Genomic DNA, 19,098 nt, shown 5'->3' with positions numbered 1-19,098 from the left:
AAGTAGAAATACCATTGATTTTTTTATATTAGTATTATTTATTTATATCAGCCTTCTAGTGTCATGCACTGATAGGATTGAAAGGGCTTTTAGAAACCAGTACACACTGGAATGGGATCTGCGTTGTTCATCTATTCCTAGCCTGCTCTTGACTTCCCGGCGTAAGCATAGCATCCTCTGCCCCAGACTGAGACCCTACACTTGCCCCACACCCCATACTTAAATCTCACCAAAAGTAATGCTTTTTTGGTGCTTTGACATTCTGATGCAAAATAATCCTGGTTTACCCTGCTTTTCTTGTCTCAGGCCCTCTGAGAAGTAACCCTTCTCTTAGTCCATCTGGGCTGCTGTAACAGAATACTGCAGACCAGTGGCTTATGAACAACGGGGTTTCTCATGGTGTGGAGGCTGGGAAGTCCAAGATGGAGGCACTGGCAGATTCCGTGTCTGACGAAGGCTTGCTGTTGGTTCACAGATGGACTCTTCTTGCTGTGTCCTCACTTGGTGGAAGGGGCAAAGCTCTCTAGGGGTCCCTTTTACAAGGGCAGGGTTCAACATATAAATTTTGGGAAGACACAAACATTGGATACAGCAACTGTTATGCCTCAGATTTTCCCTGATGCTAGGGACACACACACACACACACACACACACACACACACTCACCATTGTTCATGGAGCAGGAAAGTTCTTTACAGCCTTGCTTGTCAGCCTGTGTCTTCTCAGCTATGTCCAGTCATGATCACCAAGGCCTCTACTTCCTCTAGTTCCTAATCAAAAGCTAATAAAATTCAGCTCAGAGGGAATTTATATAACATAAGAATTCGGTGAGGCATCTGGTAATAAAAATTACTATATGAAAATCAATAAATCTAAAGAAAGTCACATCAAGGTACTTAATGAGACTGCTGAGAACAAGAGAGAGAGAGAGGTAAAAAGAAGCAGATAAGTAAGACATGACTTTCAAAGGAACAGTAGTCAGACTGACGACTGACTCAACAGAAATCAACAAAAGGGAAATGTGGACTATGTCTTTGCAGTCTCCCTGGTGCTTCCCCCTACCTACCGTTCACAGCATTTGGGCTGGACTTACTGAGGTGCACTAATGGATGGGCTAAAGCAAAAGTGATGGGCGGGCACTTCTGAAATTGGGTCACAGAAAGACCGTGGCGTCTGTCTTACCGCTCCGTGCTCACTCACCCTGAAGGGAGTCAGCTACCATGCTGTCAGCTGTCCTCTGGAGACAGGTCTGCATGGCAAGGGCCTGATGGCTTTCAGCCAACAGCTAGTGATGAGCCGAGGCCCTCAGTCCAAGAGCCCGTGAGAAACTGAATCCTGCCAACAGTCATGTGAATTCCCCGGTGGCCCAGCGGGTAGGACGTGGCACTTTCATTCCTAGGGCCTGGGCTCAGTCCCCGGGGAGGGAACTATCTCGCAGGCTACACGGTGCAGCCAAATAAATAAATAACATTTAAATTTCTGATTGTTGCTAGTATATGGAAATCCAGTTGATTTTTATATGTTAACCTTGTATCCTTCAACCTCCTCCATCCATGTCTCCTCCATGTTAGGCTTTCCCCAGCTCCCTGCCCCTCCTCTTCAGCAGCATGTGTAGGTCTTTATCCTCAAGCCTAGCCGATTGGATTAGCCATGTGTTTGTGTGCATACCTCTCCCATCAGGGTGAGAGCTCCCTGAAGCTGGGAGAGGCCCTATTTGATTCATCTTGTGTCCACTAGGGTCCAGCTCAAGGTCTGGCACGCTATAGGCATTGAGCGAGTGTCTGGGGAAAGCACGGATGATGGGGGATAGATGGATGAGTGGGTGGTGGTGGGTGGGCGGTCGGGTGGGGAGGGAGCGAGAGAGGAGGGGGACGGGAAGGATGGAGGGACAGAATGAATGAATGCATGCATGCATGGTGAATCGTGCTTGTATTTGTCACAGCAGATGCTCATGAAGAAACTAAACCAGAATATTTTCATTCTTGAATCTCCTGCACCTTTCTGCATGCCACGGCGAATGCCCAGCAAGCTGTATTCTTCCTAAATAACATTTACCAAGTGCTCACTGCACACTGGGCATTGTGCCAAGCTCCGTGCAGGCATCTTCTCAGGGAATGTGCCTCATGCCTCATCTCCCTCTTCTCTCTCCCTTGTTCGTAAAGCTTCAGCCACTCCGATCTCCCTGATGTTCCTCGAGCATACTAACTATCCTGGCCCTCGGAGCCTTTGCACTTGCATTCTCCTCTGCCTGGAACTCGCTGCTCAGATAACCGCCTGGCTTGTCCCGTCACCTCCTTTAAACCTCTTCCCAACATCACCTCCTCAGGAAAGCCTTCCCTGACCACCCTATCTAAAACAGGAGCCCCTCCACTCTCCGTCAGTCTTGTTAATTGACTCTCTGTCAGTCTTGCTTCCTCCATTTAACATGGCAGACTCATTACATATTTCCATCCTCACCATCTGCACTGTGTTCCAGGAAAGCACCAGGTTTGGTCGATAATAATAATATCCCATTTATTGAGTACTGCATGTGTCAAGCAGATTGCTAAATGCCGTACATAGATGAGTTGATTTAATCTGCACAGCACCCCTCTGAGGCAGGCGCTCTTCTTCTGAGAGGGGATCATTTATCTACCCCCATCCCCCTGCTCAGCATCCTCCCCTTATGGTCCTGTTGCTGTGGATGAAGGGACACTACAGCCAGGCTCTGGGCGAATCTGCCCGATTACATGCTTTTCTTTTGTTTAGTTTTGTAGGTGACGCCGACAAGCTTCTGCACATCCAGATAGAAGATTCCCTGGAAGCAAACATTACACCCTTTTTACGCCACCTCTGTCACTTCATTGGTAAGGGGCATTCTTCAACCAGGCCCCAACTGGCCTGTGCCTAGGGAGCAGAGGGGTCCATGGCACCTTGTTCGTATTACTGACGGTGACTCCCAGCTCGCAGGAGAAAAGGGGCAGGGCTAAGCACGGTGCAAAACCTCATGAGGCAGGCAGTGCACCGCTAGCACATGTTCCGGATGAGGAAACGGTGGCTTCGCGTGCCCAAGCCCCACAGCCAGTGCTCACTGGTTGTGGTTCACATCAGGCTACACAGCCTCTGTCAGCACCCAGGTGCCTGTGGGGATGGTCCTTCCATCCCCACCTGGGAAGTCAGCCAGTGGCCGACCTTCCTGGGAGGGAAGCACAGATAGCTCAGAGAAGGCCTTTCTATGATGATGCTAAACACATCATCTGCCAGGCAACGAAACAGTATCCGAGAGCTGTCACATGACCCGCCTAAACCGTGGTGTGCTGGTTCTGAACCTACTCTTGGATCCACTGAGGCCAGGCGTCTTCTGGATCCTCAGGGAAGGAAGCCACGCACAGCCTTCCACCTTTCCTTCCCTCTCCAGATATTCACCTGGAGCTCAACTCCGTCATCCTGGTCTTTTCCACCTTGGGCATCAGCCGCAGCTGTGCGGCCATCCTGGCCTACCTTATGCATTGGAATGGGCAGACCCTGAAGGTACGTATTGCCTGGTCCAGGAGGTCAGGTCAGAACTGCACCTCAAAGGAATGGCTCCCCAACACTGCCTCAGGACCTTACCTGACGGTGAGGAGTTGAGAGGGAAGGGTCAAGGGCTTTACCTAATATACCACGCCCAAGGACAGGGTGCCAAGAGCTGGGCTAGAGGCCTGAGGCTGGGCACCTGGGGCAGGCCTGGGACGCAGGCTGGGCAAGGCTGTGGCCATCAGGACCACCTGCACCGCCCCTAGTGCTGCCCAGCTCTCTGCTAGTGTTTGCTCAGGGCTTTCCAAGGGAGGTGCGTTTTGGCTGCTGCAATGTACCTGTTGACCATCTGTATGTCTTCTTTGGAAAAATATCTATTCAGAATCTTAGCCCTTTTAAAAATCAGATTCTTTGGACTTTTTTTGTTAGTTTCTTTCTTTTTTCTTTTCTTTTTTTTTTGCTGTTGAGTTGTATGACTTCTTTATGTACTTTGAGTATTAACCCATTATCAGTTATATGATTTGCAAATATTTTCTTCCACTTCTTAGGTTGCCTTTTCCTTCTCTGTTCAGTTCAGTCACTCAGTTGTGTCTGACTCTTTGAGACCCCATGAACCACAGCACACCAGGCCTCCCTGTCCATCACCAACTCCCGGAGCTTGCTCAAACTCATGTCCATCAAGTCAGTGATGCCATCCAACCATCTCATCCTCTGTTGTCCCGTTCTCCTCCTGCCTTCAACCTTTCCCAGCATCAGGGTCTTTTCAAATGAGTCAGTTCTTCGCATCAGGTGGCCAAAGTATTAGAACTTAAGCTTCAGCATCAGTCATTCCAATGAATTTTCAAGACTGATTTCCTTTGGGATGGACTGGTTGGATCTCCTTGCAGTCCAAGGGACTCTCAAGAGTCTTCTCCAACACCACAGTTCAAAAGCATCAATTCTTTGGTGCTCAACTTTCTTTATGGTCCAATTCTCACATCCATATGTGACTACTGGAAAAACCGTAACTTTGACTAGACAGATCTTTGTCAGTAAAGTAATGTCTTTGCTTTTTAATATGCTGTCTAGGTTGGTCATAAGTTTTCTTCCAAGGAGCAAGCGTCTTTTAATTTCATAGCTGCAGTCACCATCTGCAGTGATTTGGGAGGCCCCCAAATAAAGTCTGTCACTGCTTCCATTGTTTCCCCATCTATTTGCCATGAAGTGATGGGACTGGATGCCATGATCTTAGTTGTTTGAATGTTGAGTTTTAAGCCAGTTTTTTCACTCTCCTCTTTCACTTTCATTAAGAAGCTCTTTAGTTCCTCTTCACTTTCTGCCATAAGGGTGGTGTCATCTGCATATCTGAGGTTATTGATATTTCTCCCGGCAATCTTGATTCCAGCTTGTGCTTCATCCAGTCCAGCATTTCTCATGATATACTCTGCATATAAGTTAAATAAGCAAGGTGACAATATACAGGCTTCTTTGTAATCTTTTTTTTTTTTTTTCTGACTGCACTGCACGGCATGCAGGATCTCAGTTCCCCTACCAGGGATTGAACGTGTGCCTACTGCAATGAAGTGTGGAGCCTTAACCACTGGACCACTGAGGAAGTCCAGATTGCCTTTTTAATTTGCTGATGGTTTTCTTTGTTGTGCAGAAGCTTTTTAGTTTGATGTAGTCCCACTTGTTTATTTTTGCTTTTGTTTGCTTTGGGTGTCAATTCGTAAAAGTCACCACCAAACTGATGTCAAGGAGTTTACTGCCTATGTTTTCTTCTAGGAGTTTAATGGTTTCAGGTCTTCTATTCGAGCCTTTAATCCACTTTGAATTGACTTTTGTGTATGGTGTAAGATAGTGGTCCCATTTCATTCTTTTTTTTTTCCCTTTGGCTGCATGGCTTGTAGGATCTTAGTTCCCTGACCAGGGATTGAACTTGGGCCCCCGGCAATGGAAGCAAAGAGTCCTAACCACTGGACTGCAAGGGAATTCCCACCAGTTTCATTCTTTTGCATGTGGCTGTCCAGTTTTCCAGCACTACTTATTGAAGAGACCAGTCTTTCATCATTGTATATTATTAGCTTCTTTATCCTAAATTGACCATATATGTGTGGGCTTATTTCTGGGGTTTCTCTTCTGATCCACTGATATATGCGTCTATATTTTATGCCAATACCATACTGTTTTTTTTTACTATAGCTTTGCAATATAGTTTGAAACCAGGAAGTATGATGCCTCCAGCTTTGTTCTTCTTCCTCAGGATTGCCCTGGCTATTTGAAGTCTTGTTCCATACAAATTTTAGGATTGTTTGTTCTATTTCTCTGAAAGATACCATTGGGATTTTGATAGGGTTTGTGTTCAGTTTGTAGATTGCTTTGGGGGGTATGGATATTCTAACAGTATTCCTCCAATCCATGAGCATGGGATATCTTTCTGTTTACTGGTGTCTTTAATTTCTTTCATCATTGTCATAGTTTTCAGTGTACAAGTTGTTCATCTCCTTGGTTAAATTTATTTCTAGGTATTTTACCCTTTTGACACAATTGGAAGTATTTTCTTAATTTCTCTTTCTGATGGTTTTTTATCAGCATGTTGAAACATAGCTGCTTTTTGTATATTGATTTTGTATCCTATAACTTTGCTGCTTTGTTTATTCATTCTAACAGTGTCTTTGTGAAGACTTTGTGGTTTTTATATATAATATGTTGTATGCCAAGAGAGACAGTTTTGCTTCTTCCTTTCCAATTTAGATGTCTTTTTCTTACTGTGTCTAGGACTTGCAAAACTATGTTGAATAAACGTGGTAAGAGTAGGCATCCTTGTCTTGTTTCTGATCTTAGAGAAAAGCTTTCAGCTTTTCACTGTTGAGTATGATGTTAGCTGTCAGCTTGTCATGTGTGGTCTTTATTATGTTGAGGTACATCCCCTTGATACACACATTTTTGAGAGTTTTTTTTTTAAGAGGCAAATGCAAACTATGTGAACATGCTTTTTATTACCAGGTTCTCCAGATATGTTAACACATGGTTACCATTTGTACAACTTTGCCCTGGGCCATCTGGCTTCTAAAAGGTTAATTTTGGGCCCTGTGGCAGATTAGGGATCCCAGTTCCCCAAGTCTACTCTTCATACCTGAACAGCACTCATCTCCCTACTTGTGATGAGAACACCTTATTCTGTCTTCTCCCACCTTCCTCATATTTTCTCAACATTTCCCCTTAGTAACTTCTGCCACAAAGCCTTCCACTCTGCTTTGAAGCCCACTCACTCACTGACTCCCCACTACCCAACCTTCTGGAAGCTTCTTCCTTTCTTCCACCCCCTGCTCATTTTAGTCCCTGTTCCTAAGAATTTTATTCTTTTGATGCTAGCATAAGTGAAATTTTCCTAACTTCCTTTTCAGATTGTTCATTGTTAGATACACAACTGATTTTGTATCCTGCGACTTTGTTACATCCTAACAGTTGTAGTTTTTTTTTTTTTTTAACTCTTTAAGGTTTTCTACATATGAGATCCTTAAGTTCATATCAGCTGCAAACAGCTGCAAAACTTCATATTTTCCAATTTGGACGCCTTTTCTTTTCTTTTTTCCTAACTGCCCCAGCGAGGACTTCCAGTACAATGTTGAATAGAAGTGGTGGAAGTGGGCGTCCTTGCCTAGTTCCCCTTAGTCTCACAGGAAAAGCTTTCAGTCCTTGACCACTGAGTATGATGTGAACTGTTTAATATGTGACCTTTGTTATGTTGAGATAGTTTCCTTCTGTTCCACAGTCTGCTGAGGCACCACTTTTTCCTTTTTCCTCCATCAGATGGAGACGAGCTGATGACCTTCCTTCATGTGATAACCTTTTCTGTATTTGGGGATGGGCACGTGAATGAATTTGTTTTCCTTCTTCAGTTTTCCTTCTTCAGAGAATTTGCCCAAGTTCTCTTCCTCTTGCCATTCATTTACCCACTTCCGGTGCAAACCTTTGTTTTTATTTATTTATATTCTCTCTGCAAAAAGCAAAGGAGAAAAGGAAAGATATAAACATCTGAATGCAGAGTTCCAAAGAATAGCAAGAAGAGATAAGAAAGCCTTCTTCAGGGATCAATGCAAAGAAATAGAGGAAAACAACAGAATGGGAAAGACTAGAGATCTCTTCAAGAAAATCAGAGATACCAAAGGAACATTTCATGCAAAGATGGGCTCAATAAAGGACAGAAATGGTATGGACCTAACAGAAGCAGAAGATATTAAGAAGAGATGGCAAGAATACACAGAAGAACTGTATAAAAAACATCTTCACGACCCAGATAATCACGATGCTGTGATCACTCACCTAGAGCCAGACATCCTGGAATGTGAAGTCAAGTGGGCCTTAGAGAGCATCACTACGAACAAAGCTAGTGGAGGTGAGGGAATTCCAGTTGAGCTATTCCAAATCCTGAAAGATGATGCTGTGAAAGTGCTGCACTCAATATGCCAGCAAATTTGGAAAACTCAGCAGTGGCCACAGGACTGGAAAAAGTCAGTTTTCATTCCAATCCCAAAGAAAGGCAATGCCAAAGAATGCTCCAACTACTGCACAATTGCAGTCATCTCACACGCTAGTAAAGTAATGCTCAAAATTCTCCAAGTCAGGCTTCAGCAACATGTGAACCATGAACTTCCTGATGTTCAAGCTGGTTTTAGAAAAGGCAGAGGAACCAGAGATCAAATTGCCAACATCCTCTGGATCATGGAAAAAGCAAGAGAGTTCCAGAAAAACATCTATTTCTGCTTTACTGACTATGCCAAAGTCTTTGACTGTGTGGATCACAATAAACTGTGGAAAATTCTGAAAGAGATGGGAATACCAGACCACCTGACCTGCCTCTTGAGAAATTTGTATGCAGGTCAGGAAGCAACAGTTAGAACTGGACATGGAACAACAGACTGGTTCCAAATAGGAAAAGGAGTACATCAAGGCTGTATATTGTCACCCTGTTTGTTTAACTTATATGCAGAGTACATCATGAGAAACGCTGGACTGGAAGAAACACAAGCTGGAATCAAGATTGCCGGGAGAAATATCAATAACCTCAGATATGCAGATGACACCACCCTTATGGCAGAAAGTGAAGAGGAACTAAAAAACCTCTTGATGAAGGTGAAAGTGGAGAGTGAAAAAGTTGGCTTAAAGCTCAACATTCAGAAAACGAAGATCGTGGCATCCGGTCCCATCACTTCATGGGAAATAGATGGGGAAACAGTGGAAACAGTGTCAGACTTTATTTTTCTGGGTTCCAAAATCACTGCAGATGGTGACTGCAGCCATGAAATTAAAAGACACTCCTTGGAAGGAAGGTTATGACCAACCTAGATAGCATATGGAAAAGCAGAGACATTACTTTGCCAACAAAGGTCCGTCTAGTCAAGGCTATGGTTTTTCCTGTGGTCACGTATGGATGTGAGAGTTGGACTGTGAAGAAGACTGAGCACCGAAGAATTGATGCTTTTGAACTGTGGTGTTGGAGAAGACTCTTGAGAGTCCCTTGGACTGCAAGGAGATCCAACCAGTCCATTCTGAAGGAGATCAGCCCTGGGATTTCTTTGGAGGGAATGATGCTAAAGCTGAAACTCCAGTACTTTGGCCACCTCATGCGAAGAGTTGATTCATTGGAAAAGACTCTGATGCTGGGAGGGATTGGGGGCAAGAGGAGAAGGGGACGACAGAGGATGAAATGGCTGGATGGCATCACTGACTCGATGGACATGAGTCTGGGTGAACTCCGGGAGTTGGTGATGGACAGGGAGGCCTGGCGTGCTGCGATTCATGGGGTCGCAAAGAGTCAGACACGGCTGAGCGACTGATCTGATCTGATTCTTTCTGGCCGTGCTGGATCCTTGTTGCTACCTGAGGGCCTTCTCTACATGTGGCGAGTGGGGCTCACTCTTGGCTGTGGTGCATGGGTGGGCTTTTCACCACGGGGGCTTCTTATGTTGCTGCAGATGGGCTCTGGGGCACACAGGCTTCAGTAGCTGTGGTGCACTGGCTTTGTTGCTTTGAGGCATGTGGAATCTTCTGGGACCAGAGGTCAAACCCGTGTCCCTGCCTTTGCAGGAGGATTCTTAACTACTGAACCACCAGGGAAATCCAGTGCAAATCTTTTTGAGGCAGCGCTGAGTGGCAGGCATGGGCATGGTGCTTCCTCGTCCACAGTAGGTTTCCCATGTTTTCTCAGCCTTCACAGGAGCCATCTGACAGAAGAGTGACTTCTGTCTCTGTGTTCAGTAGCAGAGGTGCAGAGGGGCTTGCCCAAGGCAGAGCCAGCTCTTTGACTCCTTCACCCTAGTCTGTTAACCGCAGGCTGCTGCTGTTTCTTTGTCCTGCCCTTAAGCTCTGCTGCTGGCCCCTGGGCAAGTGTCTCTTGTCCCCCCTGAGCTGGCTCTCTTCAAGGTGGAAGGGGCCCAGTTCCAACCCTGAAGTCTGCTTTTCTCTCCTCGGTTCACAGAAGTCCTGGGCCTACCTCAAGAAGTGTAAAAACAACATGCGTCCAAATCGCGCTTTGGTGGCTCAGCTGTCAGAGTGGGAGAAGGTTGTCCTCGGAGACATCGTCACGGACATCCAGAATCCACCCTACTGATTCTGTGGTCCAGCTATGGGGCCAGAAGAACCTGACTTGGGGGCTTTTTGTGGGTAGTGGGCCAGGGTGTGTAACCGAGGAATAAGAAGGCCTTTGCTGCCTGGAGCCTCGTGCCAGCCTCCTGCCATGGTTCTTCCCGGGTTCCTCATTGGTGCCACATAGCAGGTGTTCACACTCAGCAAGAACCCATCCCTTGGGTGTCTGGATCACGCCCACTGCACTCCCGAGGCTGCCTTGGGAGGAGCATCTGGCTGCCAGAGCAGCTGCCCCTCCTGTCTCCCATAATATGGTCCCTTGGGAGGCTGCCCCAGGGGAGCTCCAAGTCTTCCTCCAGCCTCGTGTTTTTCTCAGGGGATGTCAAAATGCCCACCAACCGGTGGAGATCCCCAGCCCCAGAGATGCCAAGCCCAGCCTTGGCTCAGGTGCTAGGCTTCATAGCTTTGAGAGACTCGTGGCACAAGGGCATCTCCTTACCTCATCTCCAGCACTCCTCGGTGCTCCCACTGGTCCATTGCTTGTGGGCTGGATCTTTCCTTTTGTTGCTCCCCACTCATTTTTGCCTGGCTGTGTTCACCACGAAGAGATTCCCACCCTCCCATCCCCCACGCCAGTTCAGTTCAGTCGCTCAGTCCTGTCCAACTCTTTGAGACTCTGTGGACTGCAACACGCCAGCTTTCTCTGTCCATCACCAACTCCCAGAGCTTGTTCAAACTCCTGTCCATTGAGTCGGTAAGGCCATCCAACCATCTCATCCTCTGTTGTTCCCTTCTCCTCCTGCCTTCAATCTTTCCCAGCATCAGGGTCTTTTCAAATGAGTCAGTTCTTCACATCAGGTGGCCAAAATATTAGAACTTCAGCTTCAGCATCAGTCATTCCAGTGAATATTCAGGACTGATTTCCTTTAGGATTGACTGGTTGGATCTCCCTGTAGTCCAAGGGACTCTCAAGAGTTTTCTCCAACACCACAGTTCAAAAGCATCAGTTTTGTGCTCAGCTTTCTTTATAGTCCAACTCTCGCATCCATACATGACTACTGGAAAAACCATAGCTTTGACTAGATGGACCTTTGTTGGCAAAGTAATCTCTCTGCTTTTTAATATGCTATCTAGGTTGGTCATAGCTTTTCTTCCAAGGAGCAAGCATCTTTTAATTTCATAGCTGCAGTCACCATCTGCAGTGATTTTGAAGCCCCCCAAAATAAAGTCTCTCACTGTTTCCATTCCAACCCCGTGCCAGGGTTTCTAGAAATTCCTCAGGTCTTAAAGGGAGTTTTCCTCAGAAATGTGCTTCTAAGTGAGGGCAGCAGCACCCACCGAAAAAGCCTGGAGTCAAGGGACCAGGGGACTGATGGAGAATTTTAACATGTCTGTCCACGGTCGTTCAGCAAATGTTTCCACCACCTGGACAGGGTCGAGGCATACAGGTGAACGCTATGTTGCCTGCTAGGACTCTACAGAGGGTTGGAGGAGCGCCCCCACACCCCCTCCCCACTCCACCCCAACAGAAGCCTATGCCCTCAAGCAGTGGCTTTTTGCCCAGGGGTAACTCACATGCTAGTAAAGTAATGCTCAAAATTCTCCAAGCCAGCCTTCAGCAATACGTGAACCATGAAATTCCTGATGTTCAAGCTGGTTTTAGAAAAGGCAGAGGAACCAGAGATCAAATTGCCAACATCCGCTGGATCATGGAAAAAGCAAGAGAGTTCCAGAAAAACATCTATTTCTGCTTTACTGACTATGCCAAAGCTTTTGACTGTGTGGATCACAATAAACTGTGGAAAATTCTTCAAGAGATGGGAGTACCAGACCACCTGACCTGCTTCTTGAGAAATTTGTATGCAGGTCAGGAAGCAACAGTTAGAACTGGACATGGAACAACAGACTGGTTCCAAATAGGAAAAGGAGTACATCAAGGCTGTATATTGTCACCCTGTTTGTTTAACTTATATGCAGAGTACATCATGAGAAACGCTGGGCTGGAAGAAGCACAAGCTGGAATCAAGATTGCCGGGAGAAATATCAATAACCTCAGATATGCAGATGACACCACCCTTATGGCGAAAATGAAGAGGAACTAAAAAGCCTCTTGACGAAAGTAAAAGTGGAGAGTGAAAAAGTTGGCTTAAAGCTCAACATTCAGAAAATGAAGATCATGGCATCCGGTCCCATCACTTCATGGGAAATAGATGGGGAAACAGTGGAAACAGTGTCAGACTTTATTTTTCTGGGTTCCAAAATCACTGCAGATGGTGACTGCAGCCATGAAATTAAAAGACACTCCTTGGAAGGAAGGTTATGACCAACCTAGATAGCATATGGAAAAGCAGAGACATTACTTTGCCAGCAAAGGTCCATCTAGTAAAGGCTATGGTTTTTCCAGTGGTCCTGTATGGATGTGAGAGTTGGACTGTGAAGAAAGCTGAGCGCCGAAGAATTGATGCTTTTGAACTGTGGTGTTGGAGAAGACTCTTGAGAGTCCCTTGGACTGCAAGGAGATCCAACCAGTCCATTCTGAAGGAGATCAGCCCTGGGATTTCTTTGGAAGGAATGATGCTGAAGCTGAAACTCCAGTACTTTGGCCACCTCATGTGAAGAGTTGATTCATTGGAAAAGACTCTGATGCTGGGAGGGATTGGGGGCAGGAGGAGAAGGGGACGACAGAAGATGAGATGGCTGGATGGCATCACTGACTCGATGGACGTGAGTCTGAGTGAACTCCGGGAGTTGGTGATGGACAGGGAGGCCTGGCGTACTGCGATTCATGCGGTCGCGAAGAGTCGGACACGACTGAGCGACTGAACTGAACTGAAGGGCTTTTCAGGCAGTATAGGCTTTAGTGAGCACTTGAACTGGAGCGGAGCCTGGGATGGCTGCAGATCTGTGGCTTAGGCACCTCCTGGTAAGCAGGGCAGAGACACCGGCAAGTTTTCAGCAGGGACACGATAGGGATTGGTTTTAGGCAGGGTAGCCTGGTGTCTGTGTGAAGGGGCAGTAGCGGTGAACCTGGAGACAGGGAGACATAAAGAGGTCCTCGTAAAAATCCAAGCAAGAGAAGAGGCTCGGAATTGCCTCCCTGCCAAAGAGCAGCTTCCCCAGGCGGAAAGTGTTTGAGGCAGGATGCCCCCTCCCTGGGCCTTGGTTTACTCCCAGAGTGACCGGCAGGGACACTGCTGGCAGCACCACACAATTGGCATCCCGCGTAGAGCCGCCCTCCACGCTAGAGCGGCCAGGCCAGCGGCTCTCGGACCCTGTGGCCCCGCCCCAGCCCCAGCCCGGCCCCGGATTGGCTCTGGCGGGGGGCGGGGCCAGCGGGCTCGCGGCCCCAGGCTTTTCCCCATTGGTGGTAGCGGCGGCGCGAGCCCGGAAGCGGACGGGGGCGGAGGCGGCGGAGGCGGAGGTGCCTCGGGCCGGCCGGGGTTGCGGTGCTGTCCTCGACTCGGCTCCTCCGGCCCGCGGCCCGGCCGCAATGCATCCCCCGCCTCCGGGCCCGCTGGGCGACTGCCTGCGGGACTGGGAGGAGCTGCAGCAGGACTTCCACGGCATCCAGGTGAGCGCCAAGGCGGGCTCCCATTGGTTCCGAGCCATGTCTGTCTGGCTCGGAGTCAAGGGTCGGGTAGCCCCGGGTCAGGCTGCGGAAAGCTCGGGGTCAGGGTGGGGGACCCTGGTGTTGCTCCCGACGGCGGCGAGGCCCTGGGTCCCGGTGTCCCCGGTTGGACCATCTTTTCGGCCTCAAATCAATGTTCGGCGGTGGTATCTTTCGCCCGCGCAGTCGCCGCGACACCGGAGTGACCCTACTGACCAGGGCGGAACTCCGGTCTCTCGTGAAGATCTCGGAAAGAGGCCCCGACTCCGACCTAGTCCCCTCCCAGGAGAGTCCGAGCTAACCAGGGCCAGTCTTGGGTCCATCACTGAGCAAACGCGCCGTGGGCGCTGGCCGGGCCGGCCTTCCCCTCCCTCGGGCCGGGCGGTCTGGGCTGAATGTGGCTGGGGAGCAGGACGGGAGGCCGCGTGGCCTCGGTCCGGAGAAGTGGGATTTAGGTGAAGTCCCTGGATGGGGGCGAGGCCGGTCCTGGGTGCAGGACAGCTTCCAACCACACAGGACCACGTGGCTGCTGCAGAGAGTGAGGGGAAAGTGGGTGGGCGGGGCCCAGCCAAGAGACTCATGGGTCTGACAGGGGTGGGAGTCTCTCTGAGACCAGTGGAAGCCTGGCATAGCGGGGGTGGGTATTGTCTGGATCTGGCTGCTATGGGCCGCTGTGCTGTTCTGTGGACAGGCGGACAGGGGAGTGTGGTGGCTGGGGGTAGGCCGAGGTGGCCCCTCCTTGAGCGTGAGAAACAAACCCTAGCCAGGGTAGAGCCCAAGCCAGCTGGGCACTTGATCAGGCCTGTGCCTCTCTTGGACTGGTGCCAGCCCTTTCCTGTCCACATTGAGCCAGACTGCCCCCTGGCCTGTCCTGGCCAAGCCGCTATCATTCGTGCGTCTCCCCAGGGCCCTGAGCAGGGGAGACCCAGGCTCCCGAGCCTGGGCACCACTGTCCTGGCCTCAGCCCCTGCCTGACCTTCCTCACACTGCCCCTTGCCCCCCATCTCCAGGCTGCTCCTTCTCGAGACTCACCCCAGGGGGCAAAGTGCTCTGGGAAGCCCTGGGCCAAAGGTGCTGGGGGGAAGGGTAGAGGAATGGTCTAACAGCAAAAGGCCCAAGGGCTGAAGCCTGGTGACCTTTAACCCGGGAGGAAGATGCTGGGAGTGCCAGAGCAGCAGTTATCTTGGACAACTTCAGCTTCCCTCTCCCTTGCAGGCTGTCTGGACGGGAGGCTCTGAGAAGGCCATGGATGGCTTTAGGCTGCCTGCTTGGTCCAGACTGTGGACCCGTGTGGGCTTAGAATGCAGTCTCAGGATGGGCAGAGAGGGGTGCGAGCAACTAGTAGATGGGCTGAGACTAAGAAAACCTTCCGAGAACGTGTCTGTTTCTGGGGGCTAGGTGCTGGGGGGCTCCTGGGTTTGCCAGAAGAGCCCCATCTCCTTGCCTGCCTTGGAGAGAGAGGACCCTCGGGGCATTCCTGAGGCTGGCTCAGCTGGCTGCCTCCTTTCCTGCTGAGACCCTCCTGGGGAAGCCCTGGGTGAATCCGTGCCCCACCCCCTTCCCAGCAGGCTCTGGCTTGGGGGTCCCCTAGCCAGCCTGAGCCTTCCCCCTCCCTGGTCCCCAGGAGACCCACCGGCTGTACCGCCTGAAGCTGGAGGAGCTGACCAAGCTGCAGAACAGCTGTACTAGCTCCATCACTCGGCAGAAGAAGAGGCTCCAGGAGCTGGCCCTTGTCCTGAGGAAGTTAGGACCTGTCCCCCTACATGCTCCCCGCCCTCCCTTCTCATACCCCTGGCTGTGGACCGGGGGTGGGTGTTGGGCCTGATGGGGTAGGGAGCTGGCGCTGACTCCGAGGTGCCCCTGGGCACGGCTTCTCCCCTCTCTGGGCTGCGTCTGCTCTCCTGCCTCCCAGGGGTCGGGTGTTCTGACTCTGGCTTCTGCGGCCCCACCTGCAGATGCAAACCCTCCCTCCCGTCGGAGGCCGAGGAAGCCGCGCGGGAGTTGGAAAACCAGATCAAGGAGCGACAGGGCCTCTTTTTCGATATGGAGGCCTACTTGCCCAAGAAGAATGGGTGAGCCACCCCTCCCCCAAGCTCGGCTCACAGCCCTGTCTCCCTCTGCTTGGTTTCCTGGACCCAAGGGGGCCGTCAGACCCGGTCATCCCTCAGGGACAGCCTCAGTGACTGTGACAGCTCACTGTGATGATGGGCGCTTTGTGCGGGACGTACAGAGAATCGGGGAGAGCACAGACAGGGGTGCCTCACCGCTTGGGAGGCCGGAGACAGCCTCTTGGGGTAGGTGACCCCTGGGCTGCGTCATGAAGGATAGAGGAGGTGGCCGGCCAGACCTGGAGAGGTGCAAACAGCAGGTGTCATGTCCAGAGCATAGGGTAGGAGGCGAAAGGTTGCGGAGAGACCAGCTCAGAAGCCAGCCTGTGGCACTCCCCTCTGGCCCAGTGGGCAGGAGAGAGCGACAGCTCAGTTATGCACTTAGATCAGCCGCCGTCACAGCAGAGGACGCGGCAGAACCGGGGCTCTGGGAAAACAGTCCAGCAGAGAGACTGCGGGGAGAAAGCCTGTCCCAGAAGGCAGGGGAGGGAGTGGCCCGCAGCCTGAGATCAGATGGCCCCCCCGGGGGCACGGTGGGGGCCGGACAGAGGTAACACTGAAGGGGAATGTTTCCTGGAAGTTCGGGTGACCTTGGAGAGAACCGCTTCCAGGAGGTGGGGCTGGAAAGGTGATATTGGGGATGACAGAGAGCCGAGGAGACAGCCAGGTTTAGGCCACGCTTGTGAAGCTTGGAGGTGAGTGGAAGGAGAAACCAGTGCCTGGAAACCAGTAACTAGAGCTCGTCGTGAGGGTTGAGGGGTCCTTCTGTTTGGGTGTGCGAGTTTGTACACAGGAAGGGCTTGAGCATCTCTACCTGCTCAGTGATGGGGCCTGCAGAGGGTGAGACCCAGGAGGGGTGCAGTGTGCACTGGAGGGAAGTCCCTGGGGCTGTGGGAAGGGGTGGTCTGGGAGGAGGGGCGTCCAGAGAGGAGGGTGGGGAGGCAGCAGGGATAATGTCACCTGCCTGAAGGTGACAGGGTGGAGGGTTTGGGGGAGGGTTGGCCAGGGCGCCACTGGGAATGGGAGAGGGAGGAGCTCGCAGCGAGGCGGAGAGGCAGCCTGGCCTCCAGTCCCAGTCCCCGCTGTGCCCTGTAACCTCTCCGCGGCCTCAGGCTGGTCCCTGAACCACCGTGAGCCCGGGCTTCGGGCTTGCGTGTGAACAGGAGCCCATACGGGTGCCGCTGCTTGGTACACGGCTGACTCTCAGATGAGAGGAGCTTGGATGGGGTGGGTTCTGGCACCCTTCGGGGTTGGCAGGAGGTCACGGTGGGGTCGCGGGTGTGGGTGGCTGCAGTGGGCTTGGGGCTGAAGGCTACTCTCCTTCCCCAGGTTGTATCTGAGCCTGGTTCTGGGCAACGTCAACGTGACACTCCTGAGCAAGCAGGCTAAGTAATTTGTGGTTGCCACACTCCTCCCCCTGCAACGTCCCGCCCTGGGGCCCCTTCCAGCCTGCCCCAGCCTCCCTGGCTGAGCCTGGGGCTCGGGGGCCACTGCCCGACGGCACCCCAGGCAGCCCATTGGGAGGCCTGGCGGGGCCCCGCCAGCACCCCAGCCTGTCCCACGAGTGTGTCCCCCCAGGTTTGCCTACAAAGACGAGTACGAGAAGTTCAAGCTCTACCTCACCATCATCCTCATTCTCATCTCCTTCACCTGCCGCTTCCTCCTCAACTCCAGGTGGGTGTCCTGCGGGGGCGGGGCTGGCCTCCCGGACCCTCTCCAGGCGCCAGCACCCACCCTCCACACCCCTGCCCACAGGGTGACAGACGCTGCCTTCAACTTCCTGCTGGTCTGGTATTACTGCACCCTGACCATCCGTGAGAGCATCCTCATCAACAACGGCTCCCGGTGGGCGAGGGCGGGGCCCCGCCCCCAGGGTGGGGGGGCGCCCCTGGAGCTGCCCTGCAAAGTGGGGGGCAGTGGGGGAGCCACGGCTGAGAAGCAGGGGGTACTGGCTCCTTCCCACTGCAGCCCCGCTTCCTGCCCCCCGAGCCCTGATCCTGGGGCTGAGGGGACAGGGGTGACGGCGGCTCCCTCACGCAGGATCAAAGGCTGGTGGGTCTTCCATCACTACGTGTCCACGTTCCTGTCGGGAGTCATGCTGACATGGTGAGTGGGTCGGCTTGGTCCCAGGGCCTCGGGGGAGCGAGGGGCAGGGAGAAGGGGGGCGTCCCTGAGCCCCCACCCTGCCCTCTGCTCTCAGGCCCGACGGCCTCATGTACCAGAAGTTCCGGAACCAGTTCCTGTCCTTCTCCATGTACCAGAGTGAGTGTCTCCGAGGTCCCAGCTCTGCTTAGGACTCGTCCCCAAGGAAGGGCAGGCCCGGGCTTGGGGCTGCGGCCCAGTCCTGATGCCCCGCCCCGCCTCGCCAGGTTTCGTGCAGTTCCTCCAGTATTACTACCAGAGCGGCTGTCTGTACCGCCTGCGTGCCCTGGGCGAGCGGCACACCATGGACCTCACTGTGGGTGAGTCAGACGAGGCTGCCCTACCCTGCCGTCCTTGCTTCTGGCCCGGGCTCTGAGTGACGGGTCCTCTCTGCCCCGCTGTGCCCCTGCAGAGGGCTTCCAGTCCTGGATGTGGCGGGGCCTCACCTTCCTGCTGCCCTTCCTCTTCTTCGGACACGTAAGTTGTACCCGAGCCCCCGTCCACCTGGCTGTCTCGAGCAGGGACTGTGTGTAAGAGCCCCCTCTCTCCCAGTTCTGGCAGCTTTTTAACGCGCTGACGTTGTTCAACCTGGCCCGGGACCCCGAGTGCAAGGAGTGGCAGGTGAGCCGGGCCCCCGCCTGGGGAGGACGCAGGAAGGGCTGGCCCGGCTCCCATCCTGACCCCGATTGCTCCCCCAGGTGCTCATGTGCGGCTTCCCCTTCCTCCTCCTCTTCCTTGGCAATTTCTTCACCACCCTGCGGGTCGTGCACCAGAAATTCCACAACCAGCTGCATGGGAGCAAGAAAGAATGAGGCTGGGCCCTCCCTGCCCAACAGCACCCCCAGCCCGGAACGGGCTTCTGAACCTCTGTGTGGAGGGGGTGGGGGCTCCCCGTGTCCGAGAGGGTCTCATCTGCCCTCCCCTGGGTTTTGTGGGCTCTGTGGGCCCTGAAGGCGTTGCTGGAGAGGAGGACCTGGGCCTGTGTCCCCGCCCCTGGGAGCTGGGCACCAGTGGCCTGAATAAAGGAAGACAGCTCCGAGAGCCTGTGTGTGTGTGCTCCTGCGGGTGAGATGGGCTTGGGGGGCCTGTCCCGCCACCACTCGGGACCTGGGGGCCCCCGAGGTGTCTCTGGGGTCTGAGCTAAGGAGACCCAGGTGGAGGCCTCAGATCTGTGCAAGC

The 19,098-nt window shown here is 52.2% G+C and overlaps 2 protein-coding genes across 16 annotated transcripts in view; both read left to right on the top strand.

Annotated features, from left to right (window-relative positions):
• Positions 1-10,192, top strand: part of STYXL1 (serine/threonine/tyrosine interacting like 1) — a 32,713-nt gene extending 22,521 nt beyond the window's left edge. For all 15 annotated transcript variants that reach the window (XM_024984810.2, XM_024984814.2, XM_024984812.2 and 12 more), the window contains 3 exons: positions 2,749-2,846; positions 3,398-3,510; positions 9,956-10,192. In XM_024984810.2, the coding sequence (XP_024840578.1) occupies positions 2,749-2,846; positions 3,398-3,510; positions 9,956-10,087 (343 nt within the window). In that variant the 3' untranslated portion in view covers positions 10,088-10,192. The remainder of the gene's footprint in view (positions 1-2,748; positions 2,847-3,397; positions 3,511-9,955) is intronic.
• Positions 10,193-13,506: 3,314 nt separating this feature from the next.
• Positions 13,507-18,958, top strand: TMEM120A (transmembrane protein 120A). The gene is given in 12 exon segments (NM_001079600.1): positions 13,507-13,633; positions 15,294-15,412; positions 15,625-15,741; positions 17,107-17,166; positions 17,356-17,451; positions 17,533-17,622; positions 17,818-17,883; positions 17,978-18,039; positions 18,147-18,239; positions 18,332-18,396; positions 18,472-18,540; positions 18,618-18,958. Coding segments are annotated over 12 exon segments (1,032 nt in total). The 5' UTR covers positions 13,507-13,552; the 3' UTR covers positions 18,732-18,958.
• Positions 18,959-19,098: the final 140 nt, after the last annotated feature.

Source organism: Bos taurus, chromosome 25 (genome assembly GCF_002263795.3).
Source record: "Bos taurus isolate L1 Dominette 01449 registration number 42190680 breed Hereford chromosome 25, ARS-UCD2.0, whole genome shotgun sequence".
Lineage (NCBI taxonomy): Eukaryota > Metazoa > Chordata > Mammalia > Artiodactyla > Bovidae > Bos > Bos taurus.
The sequence above is the reverse complement of the archived record's forward strand: the minus strand, read 5'-3'. Positions and strand labels throughout refer to the sequence as shown.